This window comes from Ambystoma mexicanum, chromosome 8 (assembly GCF_040938575.1).
Source record: "Ambystoma mexicanum isolate Mex_15411 chromosome 8, UKY_AmexF1_1, whole genome shotgun sequence".
NCBI classification, from domain to species: Eukaryota; Metazoa; Chordata; class Amphibia; order Caudata; family Ambystomatidae; genus Ambystoma; species Ambystoma mexicanum.
In genome coordinates, this window is record NC_090929.1 from 456,393,928 (window position 1) to 456,409,278 (window position 15,351).

At 47.3% G+C, this 15,351-nt stretch overlaps 1 protein-coding gene across 4 annotated transcripts in view; it reads right to left on the minus strand.

Annotated features, from left to right (window-relative positions):
* The window catches only part of NOC2L (NOC2 like nucleolar associated transcriptional repressor), a 516,885-nt gene that overhangs the window by 375,286 nt on the left and 126,248 nt on the right, over positions 1-15,351 (minus strand). For all 4 annotated transcript variants that reach the window (XM_069610057.1, XM_069610058.1, XM_069610060.1 and 1 more), the window contains exons 4-5: positions 11,047-11,172; positions 10,211-10,331 (exon numbers count right to left, since the gene is read on the minus strand). In XM_069610057.1, the coding sequence (XP_069466158.1) occupies positions 10,211-10,331; positions 11,047-11,172 (247 nt within the window). The remainder of the gene's footprint in view (positions 1-10,210; positions 10,332-11,046; positions 11,173-15,351) is intronic.

Consider the following 15,351-nt stretch of genomic DNA (forward strand, 5'->3'; position numbering starts at 1 on the left):
TCTCACATTTAACATTGAGAAGTGAATCTCATCCCTCATCAAGTTGCCAGGCAGGCATGCCTCATGGATGATTCAGATTACCCCTTCTTTTTCTCTTCCCCCTTCCTTGCATTCAGCTTTACGCAGCCAACTCTTAATTCTCAAATTTGGCGGGCTCCTTTGCACCCCCAGATTATCCTCTTGGTGTACCGGGTGGTACGTTTGAAAGCTTTTTGGTGAAGAAGCCGCCAGCCTTTAAGGGCATGCTCCAGCACATCCCGAATCCCTCACACAACGTGCTGTATAATTCCATTATGACAAAAAAAAAAATCACTACTAGGAACGGCCCTCACGGAATAATCCCTCTGCATCACCAGCAGTTATTCCCACATTCTTTGAGGAACATTCATTTGCTCCACTACCAATGATTATGTTACAGGAATTTCATACCATTGGACAATGGTCCACGGTTTGGTGAGTTAGCGCGGCATATTAAAGAGCCATGTTTTTACTGCTTTCCTGATGGTCCAGTGTTCCTATACAGGGTGTATTCCCCTCGGGGAGCGAGCCCCAGATTTTCATTCAAATGTTGGAAAAGGCTGTTCCTCCATATTTCTTTTCAAACAACATTTGGGTTCAATGAGTATGTCATTGCTAGACCTCGGGATTCCATTTGGTCAGTTCATGGAGACTTTGCCTTGCAGGAATTAGGCCCAATGGCCAGGAATTGCCCTGTAAAACACTGCATAACATTTTGAAATTGATCCTTTTGACTGATCCCCAGTGTTCACTCTTGCTGAGCCTTGGTCTTAGGAGTCTGAAACTCCTTAGCCTTGTGTTCTGAATCCATTTTGATGAGGTATATCGTCATGCCAAGGTAGATCATGTTGGCATGGTCTATTCTTGACATGTCAAGTGAAATAATGACAAGGGTTGCGTGTGTAAAGGTGAGAAAAGCCAGGATCCATCTCATAGAACATAGATGGAAGAACCGTTTCTTTATCAACTTATGGTTCCAGTGATACCACGTCCATGAGAATTGTGACATTTACCACTGCGATAGGGTCACATTACTGACCAAGTCAGGTGGGTATGAGGACCACTCTCTGCCTTGGGTTTGGGGCCTACCCGCATGGGAACCATAGCCAGACCTACCCCAAAGAGGACACAGTTTCTGTTCCTTCCAAGTGCATATATGTGTTTGGGCAGTACCACGGACCATCATTCCTTACCTCTTAGTATTTCAGAAAAGAATGCAAGGCATTGCAGCCCACAATAGCCTTCAGCGAGAAGCCTTATGCCAGCATATCACCATGGAAAGAAAAAAGTAAAAAGCTACCCCTCCCTCAGATCTCCATTTCTAGTCACAACTCTATTTCTGGTGCAAATATCTCATTACAAATGCACCATGCCTTAGTGTTCTTTTTTGTGTTTACAAGGCACTTTTATTTCTGCTTGTTAAGCGCTCTCCATTGCGTGGTAGTGGGAGTAGTAGTGTGGAGGTGGAGTAGTAGTAGCAGTGTTGAGGAAGGAGTAGTAGTTGAGGTGGAGAAGGAACAAGTTACTTACCTGTAACTGTTGTTCTCCAGCATGGGTCTGGCATGGATTCACATGCTCATGAATATTCCCCGTAGTCAGGCTGGGAATCCACGGCATAGAAAAAAAATCAGTATCAGTTTCGTTTCTGATCTGTCTTTCTTAGTAGTAACCAATCACTGGTCTCTGGGTCATCCTGCCCCCAGCCAATGACTGCCCTCTCCCTAAGCCCCGCCTCCGGCAGCTCTCCTCAGATTTGGTAGCACGTAAAGTGGCAGTATGACCAAGTGAAGAGCCGCAGAGGTGTAGGCGGGAGGGTTCGCATGTGAAACCATGCCAGACCCATGCTGGAGAACAACAGTTACAGGTAAGTAACTTGTTCCTTCTCGAGCATGGGGTCTGGCATGGATTCACATGCTCATGAATAAGAGAATACATAGCAGTACACACATGCACAACCACGGGAGGTGGCAACAGGCTCAACATTAAGCAATACAACAACTCAACATTAAGCAACTCTTACCTCCTCACCAGGCTCACCATAGGCAAACAGGTTGCGCAGCACTGCTTGGCCGACCCTGGACTCCTCCCTGGAGTCCCAATCGACGCAGTAGAATCTTGTGAAGGTGTGCGTCGACCTCCACGTCGCAGCCCTGCAGATGCCCAGCAGGGGCACACCAGACAGGAACGCCTTGGTAGCAGCGATCGCTCTGGTCGAATGGGCTCTCGGACGGCCGGGCAGCTGTCGGTTTGCCAACCGGTGACAGTGCATGATGCAGCCGGAGAGCAATCTGGAAATGGAAGTCTTCGAGAGAGCCTTCCCTTGATTCACAGTCCCAAAGTTCACAAACAGTTGTGACGTCTTCCGAAAACTCTTCGTGCGGTTCACGTAGAACTTCAGTGCTCTAGCTACAACCAACGCAAAGTCCTCTCGGCCGGCGGCGAAGGCGACGGGAAGAAAACTGGCAACACCAAGGGCTCGTTGAGGTGGAAGTCCGACGGCACCTTGGTCATAAAGGATGGGTGTGTCCTCAAGTATGGAGGCTTGCAAGATGGGGCCTGGATCTCTCCCACTCGTCGTGCAGAGGTGATGGCCACGAGGAAAGCGGTTTTCCACGACAGGAACTTCAAAGGCGCCGAATGCATAGGCTCGAATGGGGCCCCCATGAGCTTGGTCAGCACCACATTAAGCTCCCACGCCGGGGCAGGACCCTTCACCGGCGGGAATGATCGGAATAGTCCCTTCATGAATTCTTTCACCAGGCGATGAGACCACAAGGACGCCCGTCCCGTCGTCCTGGTATATCGGGGGATTGCAGCCAGATGTATTTGTATTTTGATGGAGGCGTGAGCCAGTCCAGCTTTGGCCAACGACAGTAGGCACGGCAGTACTTGAGGGGCCGTAATCCGCAGAGGGTTAATCTTCTGTGCACGGCACCAGACAGAGAACCTCTTCCATTTATGTCCGTAGCACTTGAGAGTTGAGGACGCCCTGGCCTTTGCAAGAACCTCTCTGCAGTCGGTCGGGATGTCGTACCCTCCAAACTCTAGTGCTGCAGGAGCCAGGCCTGCAAGTTCAGCGACTTCGGGTTGTGGTGAAGAATGGCGCCTCCTTCTCTGGAGAGAAGGTCTGCGTCCGTCGGCAGCTTGACTGGTGGGGACATTGACAAGTCCAGAAGGTCCGGGAACCAGATCTGTCTCGGCCACGCCGGTGCAACGAGGATCATCCTGCACCAGGACCTCTTGAGCTGGTTGATGAGCCGGAGCAGCAACGGCAGCGGAGGGAACGCATAAAGACATAGGCCGTCCCAGGGGAACGAGAAAGCATCGCCCATGCTCCTCGGCTGGGGGAACCTGCTGGCGAACCTCCGGCACTTGGAATTCGTCGCCGTCGCGAAGAGATCGATTTGGGGTTCGCCCCATCGTCGGAAGAGTCGATCCACTTGATCCCGGCGTAGTTCCCACTCGTGGCACGAGCGCAGCTCCCTGCTGAGTGAGTCGGCGGCCGTGTTTTTTATTCCTGCCAGATGAAGAGGCACCAGAAACATCCCTTGGGCGACGGCCCAATGCCACAGATCCTGGGCTTCCTTGGATAGGGCCGGGGACCTGGTTCCGCCCTGCTTCCGGATGTAGAACATCGTGGTGGTGTTGTCGGTGAAGATCCTCACCACCTTGCCCTTGAGGGATGCAAGAAAGGACCTGAGGGCCCAGAACACCGCGCAGAGCTCCAAGATGTTTATGTGGCGAGACTTCTCCTCCGGGAGCCAAAGGCCTCTCACGTGAAGATCTCTGGAGTGTGCTCCCCAACCTTCCAGGGAGGCGTCCGTCGTCACCGTCACCTGGTGAGCTGGGGTCTGAAAGTCCGTGCCCGCCGATAGATGGGCACGTGTACTCCACCACCGGATCGCCTGACGGAACATCTCGTTGAGAGGGATCCTGTCCTCAAAGCTGCCCGTCGACTGGATCCAGCGGGCGTCGAGGAACTCCTGGAAGGGTCTCATCCGAAGCCTGCAAAGGCGCACCAGATACATGCAGGAGGACATCATCCCGAGGAGGGACCTGATAGATCTTACCCTGGCCATGTACGTGGCCAGCAGATGCTGCACTTTGCCCAGAATGGTCCTGGTCCTTTCCTCCGATGGCGAGGCCAGCCGCGCCACTGTCGAGCTTGGCTCCCAGAAACAGGGCGACTTGCGACTGGACCAGGTAGGATTTCGGGAAGTTGGAGAATCCCAGGTCTGTGAGCAGCTGGACGGTCTTCGCAGTGTGCTCCACGGCGAGCTCCCTTGTCCTTGCCCGGATGAGCCAGTTGTCCTGGTAGGGGTAGACGTGGATCCCCTGTAGGCGCAGCCGCGCTGCCACCGGTGCGAGGCACTTGGTGAACACCCTGGGTGCCGACTTCAATCCGAACGGGAGGGCCTTGAACTGGTAGTGCCGCCCTTAGACCACGAACCTGAGGAACTTTCAGTGTCTTTTTAGAATGGGGAAGTACGCATCCTGCAAGTCCAACGACGACAGGAAATCGCCCTCCTCCAGCTGTCCCAGCACATGCTGGAGGGTGACCATACGGAACTTCTGTGCCTTGATGTACTTGTTCAGTCGTCGTACATCCAAGATGGGGCGCCATCCTCCGGTCTTCTTTTTTACAAGGAAGTACCTTGAGTAAACTCTGGAGCACCGAAGCCTCTTTGGGACGAGCTCGATGGCACCCTTCTTGAGCATCGCCCTTACTTGCAACAGTAGTTGAGGGACGTGATTTTCCTTCCTGGCCACGGGTGGAACGCGAGGGCACTTCTTATGAAACTCGAGGACGTGCCCTTGGGCCAGGGCGTCCAGCACCCAACGGTCGGTGGAGATGGACTCCCACACGCTAACGAACCTGGCCAGCCGGCCTCCCACCGGGGTGCTTTGGCGGGGGCCCGACCCCACGGTCGGTTCAATCTTGTTTGGAGGCCGCCTTTGCCTCCTTGACCTTGTCGACGACGGCGGGCACCACCTGACTTGCCGCGTCCCCTGTAGGCTTCCTGGGCCGATGCCCCCCCAGCTTTGTTCTTTGCCGCCGGCTAGACGACCGAATCCGGGGTAGGTTGTGCCCGAAGGCACAAGGGGGCAGCGTCGGGGACCAGGTACTACTTCTCGTACCGGTGCCTCTATGCCGGCGCCGTGGCAGGGTTCTTAAGGAGGGCGAGCCCCTCATCCCAGATGTCATCAAGAAGTGGTACAGCGAGGACCGTCTTCCTTTTAGCCTTGCGCCGTTGGTATAGGAACCCTTCTTTCTTCTTTTCTTCTGGGCAGAGCTGGAAAAGCTCGGATGCCCTGGAAATCAAGTCATGAAAGGATCCAATCTCGTCGGGCGGGGACGCCGAGCAGAGGGCGACGGGCGAAAAACGTCCCGTCGTCGCCTCCGTCGTCATCTGTACCTGTCGTAGCCGTGTCTGTGCCTGTATCATCCCCGTGGGTAGTAGACATAAGGACTGAATCGCTGACAAAATGGCCGCCGATGAGCTCTTCTTCAGAGGTCGTGTCCGTATCCACGATGGCCACCAGCCCCTCCCCCATCTTTTCCAACGAGGACTTTGTGGGGGTCTTCTCAATGGGCTTGAAAGACTCCCCTCTCCGCGGTGGCAGGGAGACTCTGGGTCCTGAGGGTGCCTCCACTGGTGTAGCCTCCACAGGCTGAGCCAGGGCCGCGGCGACACCCTCAATCGAGGTCTTAGCAGGGTGAATTAAGGCCATCTTCACCTTCTGGACGCCTGGGGCCTTCACCTTGGGGGGGAGGGTCCGAGCCTCGCTCCACCTCTGCCGGAATCTTCGAGATCGACCGGGGCCTCTCCAGAAGCTTTGCCGGGTTCTCAGACTTCCTCTTACCCGAGCCAGAGCTTTGGCTCGTGGTTGATGGCGCCGGGGATGATGCGCCCTGCCTGGCAGCCAAGGAGCACGACCGTTCGGCGCTCCCGGTGCCCGCGGACTCGCGGTGCTTAGCCTTTTGTTGGGCCCCCGTCGCCGGGGCACCCTAACAGGACTTAGAAGACCGCTCAGACTTATTTTTCTTCTTCTCGCCTGACGGGCTCTTCCCTTCCAGCCAGTTGGCGAGACGGAGGTGGCGATCCTTCATGGTCCGCTCCGACATGTTCCCACAAAACGCACAGTCCTTCTCCTTGTGCGTCTTGTCCTCATGGAGACAGAGGCATAACAAATGCTCGTCCTCCTTGAAAACATTCTGAAGCTGGCATCCAGGGCAGGTCCTGAACAGCTTCCCGGGCGTCGAGCTTCCTTTCTCCTGGGCCATGTCCGGGGTAGGCCTCGGAACTTCTGGAATCCTCCAAAAGCGTAACTCAACAAAATCTTCACCCTTGAGGGGCGTAGAAAACTCCGAAATGGATCCCCGTTGATCGGATGCAGAAACGGTGGAGCTTGAGGCTCTATTTAACCGAAAAATGAGAATCTCCTGAAAAAAGCACGAAAACGCAGCAAAAGCTCGAGAGCTACAGCACGAGGACTCCCAACACTTGAACGTGCGGTAAAAATCTGAGGATGGCTGCCGGAGGCTGGGCTTAGGGAGAGGGCAGTCATTGGCTGGGGGCAGTATGACCCAGAGACCAGCGATTGGTTACTACTAAGAAAGACAGATCAGAAACGAAACTGATACTGATTTTTTTTTCTATACCGAGGATTCCCGGCCTGACGACGGGGAATATTCATGAGCATGTGAATCCATGCCAGACCCCATGCTGGAGAATGGTGTAGTAGTTGCGGTGGAGGAATGCGTAGTAGTGGGAAGGTGGAGTAGTAGTAGCAGTGTTGAGGAAGGAGTAGTTGCAGTGGAGGAAGGAGTAGTAGTTGTGGTGGTGGAAGGCGCAGTAGTGATGTGGGAAAGCAGAGAGTAGACGTGCAAAGAGGGGTGGGCAGTTGTAGGAGGAAGCGGAAGATCAGAGTGTGAAAGAATGTGAGTGGGAAGGACATTAGAGGAAGGACGGAGAGAAAGAAGGTGGGTAGAGTCGGAAAGGTGGCGAGGACGACTATGGAGTAGAACGGGAGAGGGCTATCTTTGTCTTTGAGAGTTGGTGAGTTATTGAGGCCATCTGTGACACCACTTTAAGAGTGTTCCAGTCTGGTTCCCATTTCTGTCAGTCAGATGATCATATAGAGGGGGGCGGTGAGGCGTGATCAGGATTTCAGTTTTGTCCGGGTTGAGTTTAAGGTTCTTTTTACTTATCCATGTTTTCCTCTATGAAGGACAATCGACAAGGGTTTGGGTCTATGACCTTGCTGGTGGTAACTTTGAAGATGATTTAGGAATCATCTGCATAATTGCAGCATGCAAGTCTGTCGCTTGATGAGTTTCATGAGAGGAGCAGCGTAAACATTGGAGAGTAATGGTGAGAGGGCTGAGCCTTGTGAACCACCATATAAGCATGCGTGGGTTTGAGCTAAAAGGAGTAGCCCGGCGATTTCCTTTCCTTCAGGAAGGATTTTATCCACTGTAGAGCAATGCTGATTAGCCCCACTTCCTCAATTCTTTTGAGGAGGGTTGCATGGTTGGCTGTGTAAAACGCTGCTGAAAGGTCCAACAGTATCAGGGCAGAGGTGTTGTGGAGTCTGAATTCATTTTTAGGTAATCAATGGGAAGTAGTGAAGATTCAGTCCCCTTCAAAGGCCTGAAACAGACTTCTGCCATGTTCAGTAGGTTGTCTGTTTCCATGTGTGTTAGTATGTGTCCATAGACATATAGATAGGTTTCCATCAGTCTGGCTCGGAAAAGGATGTTTGATGTTGGCTGGTAATTTATGAAGTCTGTGTTCCTGTGGGATCTTTGAGCAGAGGTATAATGTAGGCAGTTTTGAAACTCCTAGGAACAGTTCCTGTTTTCATCAAATGGGTCATGAGTTTGTGTAAATATTGTGCAGGTGCTTCTTTATTGAGGGTGGTCCTGTAGAGGTCTGGTGGTAAGGGTCTTCTGGGGTAAGCTTTGTTGCTTTCCTTCACTAGTTGTTCAAGTCTTCTGTTGAGATGACTGTAAAGAGGTTCATCCCGGTGGTTGTTTGTGGGCGTGCATTGCAGGCGATATCGTTGCTTATGTCCTTGGGCATAACACAAATGGCTTGCTGGATTTTTACTGTTTTAAAGTGGTTTGCAAGGCAGTGAGTTTTTGAGAAGGAGTCTGGCCATTACTGCATGACGTTTGTTTCCAATCTCAATGTTTATCATGTCCTCTTTCTGTGCATATTTTGCTTTTCTGATTCTTTCTATACTGCGCAGTTTCTTTGCTTTTAGGATTTCTGCTTTATCTTTCATTTTTTTATTTTTACATTTACATTAAAAGCAAACCTCAATACACAACATACAGAATAAGGAAATCGAAAAAAAGACAATACTGTAAAAAAAAAAAGGTTCTAAACATCAATTACGTTACAAGCAATTTATCAACCTTTGACATATAAAAACTTCACTTGTGTTTTTTGTGCGCAATCTTGGCCTCATCAAGTCATCAGCCTATTCCAAGCCATCAAATATTCATCCTAACCATGACATTTCCACGTTCCCCTCCATATTATTCAGTATTTCATTAATGTGGCTAAAGATAAGGAGATTTGATTCCCATTCATTATCCAAAGTGCAGCTGGGCATAAATATTCATATCCTGAAGAAATCCCTTAAAATATTTGACTCTTATAGTGAACATTGTCAGTACACTCCATCGGAAGATGTTGCAATGTCTCAGTTTCCCTCCTCATCACAATCTACATTTTAGTTATTTTCTTGGGATGTTCGACCTAGCTTCCGCAACTTAGTGTCAGTGGCAGAATCAATCTAAAGCTGAGGAAGTTGTTCCTCCATTTAGGATAAGCAAACTTCTTAATACAAGCCTCAATTGAGTGGAGCCGTTTCTCATGGTTGCATCAGATATTGTGCTGTTGGTTAGGTCTCCTCTAGGCTTGTTCTAGTCTAGTTTGTTTTCTCTAAAGCTCGAGGGGAAGTTACCTTGCATCCTCATTCTTCGGGATGGGATGAAAAGTTTCTGTTTCTAGGGAGTTTGGTGATTAGGTCCTCTATTTTTGGAGCATCCCCATTATTTCTTTCAGTGGAAGTGTGTCCAGGAACAGGTTAGGTGATTTGCAATATGGTATTGAGTTGCATTTAGTCAAGGGCTTTCCAATGTCTCTTCTCAATTGGAGCTAGATTTCTGAGGATGGAGCGTACTCCCACGGGAACATGAATCACAAAAGGTACCTTACGGTGGTTGCCCCAGAAAATGTGCACTGGGTGAGAAAATGTAGACCGGGCATATTTGCAGAACACTGCATTGCTATAAGACATACTAGACACAAGGACTGATCCTCTGGATGTGAAGGGAGATGCAGAGGTTAGCCAACGCAAAAAGATTTAACCCAAAACAACTGAGAACAAAAGAGGCAGAAAGGCACAAGGAATATGGAGCACTTGGAGCAGCAATAAAGCAAGACCGGTGGAGGCCTGTAGGATCAAATCTATTTTGCTTTCATCTAGTTACATACTTTGAATTATCGACTGGCAGGGGACACCTCACATAAGATTTGAAAAAAAAGCCAGAACTGTAATAAACATGGCCTCTAATACTACAAAAAGAGATATGCTCCAGACAGGGCCAGGCGAAGAGCAGGCAGTTCAACAGGACATCCCCTCTATGCAAACAATGAGCCATATGGGTAGAAGGATGATTGCACCCGCATACTATTTTCAAATACTCCATGCACACACGAGGTACTGGCATAGGACATGTCAGACAACCACCAAAGGCATCTGCGAGGGATCTATGTGATCACTGCGACGGCCGAAAATGCCGACTTTTTTAACCCTTTACACCACATATATATGCGCAGGGAGACCCCCACACACATATATATATATATATATATATATACATATACATATACATATGCATATATATATTTCGTAAGGGAGGGGTTAAAAAGAAAAAAAAGTCGGCATTTTCGGCCGTCGCAGTTCCCAGGTCGACATTTTTGTACGATTCCTCTGCGAGCAAACACAAGATATGAAGCAGCTGCACAATGTACTGTGGCTCTCCTCCACTGCAAATGCATTGCGCCAGGTCCCTGGTCTATTCATACCAAGCACTGTGAGAGGGGACGACAGACTGTCTCGCACGCCACCGTTTCCAGGAAACGGGCAACTTGAAAGCGAGGAGCACACTCACCTGCACTGTCAGCAACCTTAAATTTGGAAGGATCTCCACCAGCGTTGCTACCCAGCGTCGTTGCCACGGCAGCTTTAAAGGCCTGGGCAATCTCATGGAACAGTTTTGGTCGAATGTCATGCTAAAAAGGAGGCAAGCAAACTATTATGCAGAGTTTGTAAACCCACGGAAGGCATAGCCTGAGCAAGTCAAGTCATCAATAGATTACCACATTATGTGACATAAAATCAAACTTTAAAGTTCACAACAAATTGCAGTAGCGTCAAGAAATACACAAGTTTTACAAACGTATGCCGTGGAAAACTACAGGTAGACCTTTGATCAGAAATAGGCCGCAAATTAGTTCTTAAAGAGCAAAACCTCCCATCTCACACTACCTGCAGGGCTCCAAATAAATTCTCAATAGCTCAAAAACAAAAAATATAATGCATCCAAACAAATATTAAGGTCGATTTTATCAGGAAAGCGTTATATTGGAACTTAAGATGAAACTACACGGAACATAATTTTAGAACGGAAAATGTTTGTTTACTTCTACTAACATGTGCACCCTTCAACAAGAAAGCAGGACAGGTTTGGAAGAATGCGCCAGTAGGGGGGGTTGCTGTCTTATACTGCAACTGGCAGGGCCTCGATAAGATAAAAGGTTACAGTCTGAAAACCTGTTAACCAGGTGTACTTGAGTTGGAGAAAACATTTAGACGCAAATATAGGAACGCATGCATTGGCACTGCATCTGAATAGCACCCCTGCGACACGTGTAACGTTTGCGAATAGATCATGACATTACAAAGCACAGGATCTTTGCACAAGGGACGGCCGGTGGATTCGCTCACCTTCGCTGCCTCCTTCCAGCTCTCCACCATCTTTAAGGTAACCAGCACGAGTTCAGCCTTTTTGCTTTTGGGAGTTGTCGATTCGTCGTCATCCTCTTCGTCGTCATCATCATCATCTTCAGCCTCCTAAAATGACAAATTAAAATGAAAAGCGAGCAGAGCTCAAAATCCACGATCCCCGACGGGGAGGCATATCCTAGAGAGTTGCAGATTCGTCGAGTGGCAGTGCCAACCCCCTTTGATCTGAGCACTCAGTGACCCCCCCCCCCCCCCCAGGTACAACTGCATGCAGAGCCTGTGTTTCCCCAGCCACCTCTCGAGACCGACGCCCCTTTACAGTGGGGAGAAAGCATGACACCCCAAAGTGCAAACTGCAAAGAGTCCACACTACACTACCACAATTCCAAGCCATAAGAAGTACCCACCTACCACGTGGATGGCAATGGGTGAACGCATGGGCTCCGTCAGTAGTGCTATAGTGGGTTACCCTCAGGATGGCGCACAGTAACTTCAAGTCTCTCAAACCTTTCGGGAGATGGTGTGTGCATAGGAACAAACGTAAAGGGGTAGCCCTTTGAAGCCAAATTCTAGCAATACATTGTGTGAAGGGAATTCTCCTGAATGGTACAACATCGTAACAATTCATTATTTCAGTCGCCTAAAGAAATCAATATTTTAACATTCAAGCTGTAGGTCACAGAGTGCACTGTAGGGCACTTTTAGAGTGTGCTGTAGGACTAACTACACAATGTGGGCTTAAGAACCAACCTGCATCCTTAACCACAGCACCTGCACCATGTGTACACTGCAGGTCTGTCTTCTATAAAGAAGATTTATAAGGGATGAGAATGACTACAAAAATCATAGGATCTATACCTTTCACAGAAAATGTGATGAACAACAAACCTTTTGAAAGACAAAAGAAAAAAACACAGGGAGCAAGCAACTCTTCAATACCATCCTCATCGGATACAGAAACAGCCAGTGACAGCCAAGATCTTCTGAACAAACACTGGAAACAGACAATTCCGTCTTGAGATCCAGGACGGTCCTCTTTTAGAGGAACAAATGATACAGAAGGAGCCCACGCATGTCCAATACAAAAAACAACTATACCCCACCAACGTCTGGGTCAAAACAAAATCTCTCAACCCAAGCAACTCGGGGGGAAGAGGGGAGGAAACAAGAAAACAAAAGAAAACCAACTAGGACTAAAAACAAGATCTCGACATTTAGGGACCAGGAGGTGAACCTAATCGTTAACCTTTCCAACTTTCGAGTAACCCCGGCGCTAACATCCCCTTGAGTAAAGGCTTATCATTTAGCCCCACTCATCAAGGGGATTATTTTCAATCTCAATTATATGTTTATACATTTTGCAGACGCTTGAAACTGAAAAAATCCCTTCTAGAAAAGAAGCCAACCCAACAGTTGTGAGTCTTCCAGCATCAAAACTTAGAGGCACTAGTTGAGGTTACAATCACTTTGCTAAACCTTACAGAAGAAGTAGAAATCACCACTGACATGTTCCTAGAGGAATAAGGTATTGTGTCAATCCTATCAGAAGAAACAACTTTAAGACCAACTTCAAAAATTCACACCTAACCTTTCAATGGAAAATGTTATTGAACTTTTCCAAAAGGCAGTAAGTAAAGACCTACTGGACAAATATTTTAAAATTAAGAAAACCAAAATACAAGACAATCTAAGCATAAATGAAAAGCTTGCTCTCAAGACCCTTGCTAAAGACAAAACCATAATCACGAAACCAGCAGAAAAGGGAGGAAAAATCATCCTGATGAACAGGAAGGACTATATAAGTGAAGGGAAAAAACATCTTTATGACAAAACATGTTACCAGAAATTAGCCAAAATCCTGTTAACCGACCTGGAACAGCAATGGAACGCAATGATCAAATCTTGGTGTGAGCTGGGATTACTTTCAGAAGAATAATCTCTACATGAGCAGCAAGTACTCCGTTATGGCTACCATTTAAATTCTTCCCAAAATTCATAAACAATATCACAAACTTCCAACACTTCGACCAATTGTCAATGGCATCATGTCTCCGACAGAGAAAATGTCCTAGTACATCGACATCTACTTACAGCCGCTTGCATTATGTTTAGCCTCATTCATTAAAGACACTAAACCCATTATACAACAGCTCAGCACCATCCCCTGGGAGCCAAACTACCGCTTTGTCACCCTGGATGTAGTTTTGTTATCCACCAGCATACAACATGAGCAAGGACTACTTAGTTCCCAACATTTTCTGAAAGCATGCTCAATTTCCTACACACAGCAAAATGAAGAGATACTCAATATGATCAGATTTTCACTTGAGAATAATCTCTTGTTTTGACAACGAAATATTTAACTGCAAGGCACTGTGATGGGGTCCAAATTTGCCCCATCGTATGTCAATCTCTTTATGGGATTTTTCTAAACTAAAACACGCTTTACAGAGAATGTCATTTTGGGGTCGCTTCATAGACAACATCTTGATCATATGGGAAGGAGTCACAGATACCCTTGATGGCTATGTGAACTACCTCAACACAAATGAGTATAATCTCACATTCGCCAAAAAAGATAGCTCCACAAATATGGAATTCTTAGATCTGGAGCCCTATGTAGAGAACTCAGAAATCCAAACTAAACTCTACTGCAAGCCAACAGCAGCAAACAGCCTTCCATTTGCAACATCAAATCACCCGCAACATGTGATTAACAACATTCCATATGGTGAGATCCAAAGGATTAAAATGAATTGTAGCACAGACTCATCATACAAAGAAAACCTTTCAAACACCATCCTAAAATTCAAGCAATGTGGATACCAGTCCAGCATCATCAATAAAGCTGTACGAAAAGCAGAAAATATATCAAGGAATTACCTTTTGACAGGCAAACCTAAGGTGGCCACAGATAACCTCAAACTTAGTTTATCACAACGTACAACACTGAAGCTAAAGCCAGAATCCTCAAAACACACTGGAACATCCCCCAGACGGATGACAATGTTAAGAAACACCTGGAGGTTAGGCCAAGTCTTTGCTTTCGTCGGGCACCAACAATAAGAACTAAAATTAGCCCAAGTTTCTTCAGCCCAATACCAACAGCAAAATTACCACTAGAAATATTAACAAAATAGTGGGCAACTACAAACGTGGGTCATGCCAATTATGCCTTTTTAAGAATCATGGTATGAAAGACATTTTACTTTCCAATGGACATTTGAAAAACAATCAATTCATCAACTGCAAAACAACTTATGTCATTTATGGTATCGGGTGCACGTGCAATAAACTTACATTGGCAGTACGATAAGACCTTTAAAAAAGAAACTTAGAGCACCTAAGATCAATAAGGAACAAGGACATCAGATACCCACTATCGCTGCATGAGCCAACAAATCACAAGGATTTCAAAATTGAAAACCTAAGAGTTTTGGTCTGGAAATCATCAAAAAACCACCAAGAGGAGGTAATAGAGAAAACCTCCTTCGAAAGTCTGAAGCAAAATGGATCTGTATAATGGATGTCTGTGGCTTAAATTGTTACTCTGAGATGAACTGGTTATAAACATGATGCACACAACTGAAGAAGGTTTACTAGCTTATGTAAAATGGTGTTAAGAGAAATCTGGCTACACCTAAATCTCTCTCCTAGTCTTTTCACATTTATCCTTTTCTTACCTTCCCTTAGTCCACTTTAATTTCTCCTCTTTCATTCAATTTTCCGGAATTTTCAAGGATCCCACGTTTATCCAACAATACAATATCTTATATTATCTCATAACGTACCAAACCATGGTTCGTGATCAGAAACTCTGATCAATCATTCCCTGACTAGATTAGTCCCTTCCTATCTCTTTTCCTTAACTTTAATCCAATTAACTACCTTTATCCAAGATTCACTGTTCATCTGACAATATACAAGAATGTATTCTTCCTGATGAAGAAACTCTGTTCCATTACTTTCTTACCAGATTAGCCATGAAATGTTATTTCTCATCCCATCCCTCAGACTCCTTCAGTAGTCACGTATGAAATATCAGCTGTTTACTATTGTTGTTAACAGCATAATTTTGCCATTTAGGACAATTAGTTTACACTTATATACGGATTTCCCTATGTAGTCACCCTGCGGCCACACTTTAGGATGATTTCACAATCCCGCCAAACTCCACAGTGCTGTATTTTTCTAGCAACATTTACTACATAAAATGGCTGCGATCACGTAGCGTGATGGCATCGTTGCGCATGATCACTGCGCGATGACGTCACCGCGCTGCTATAC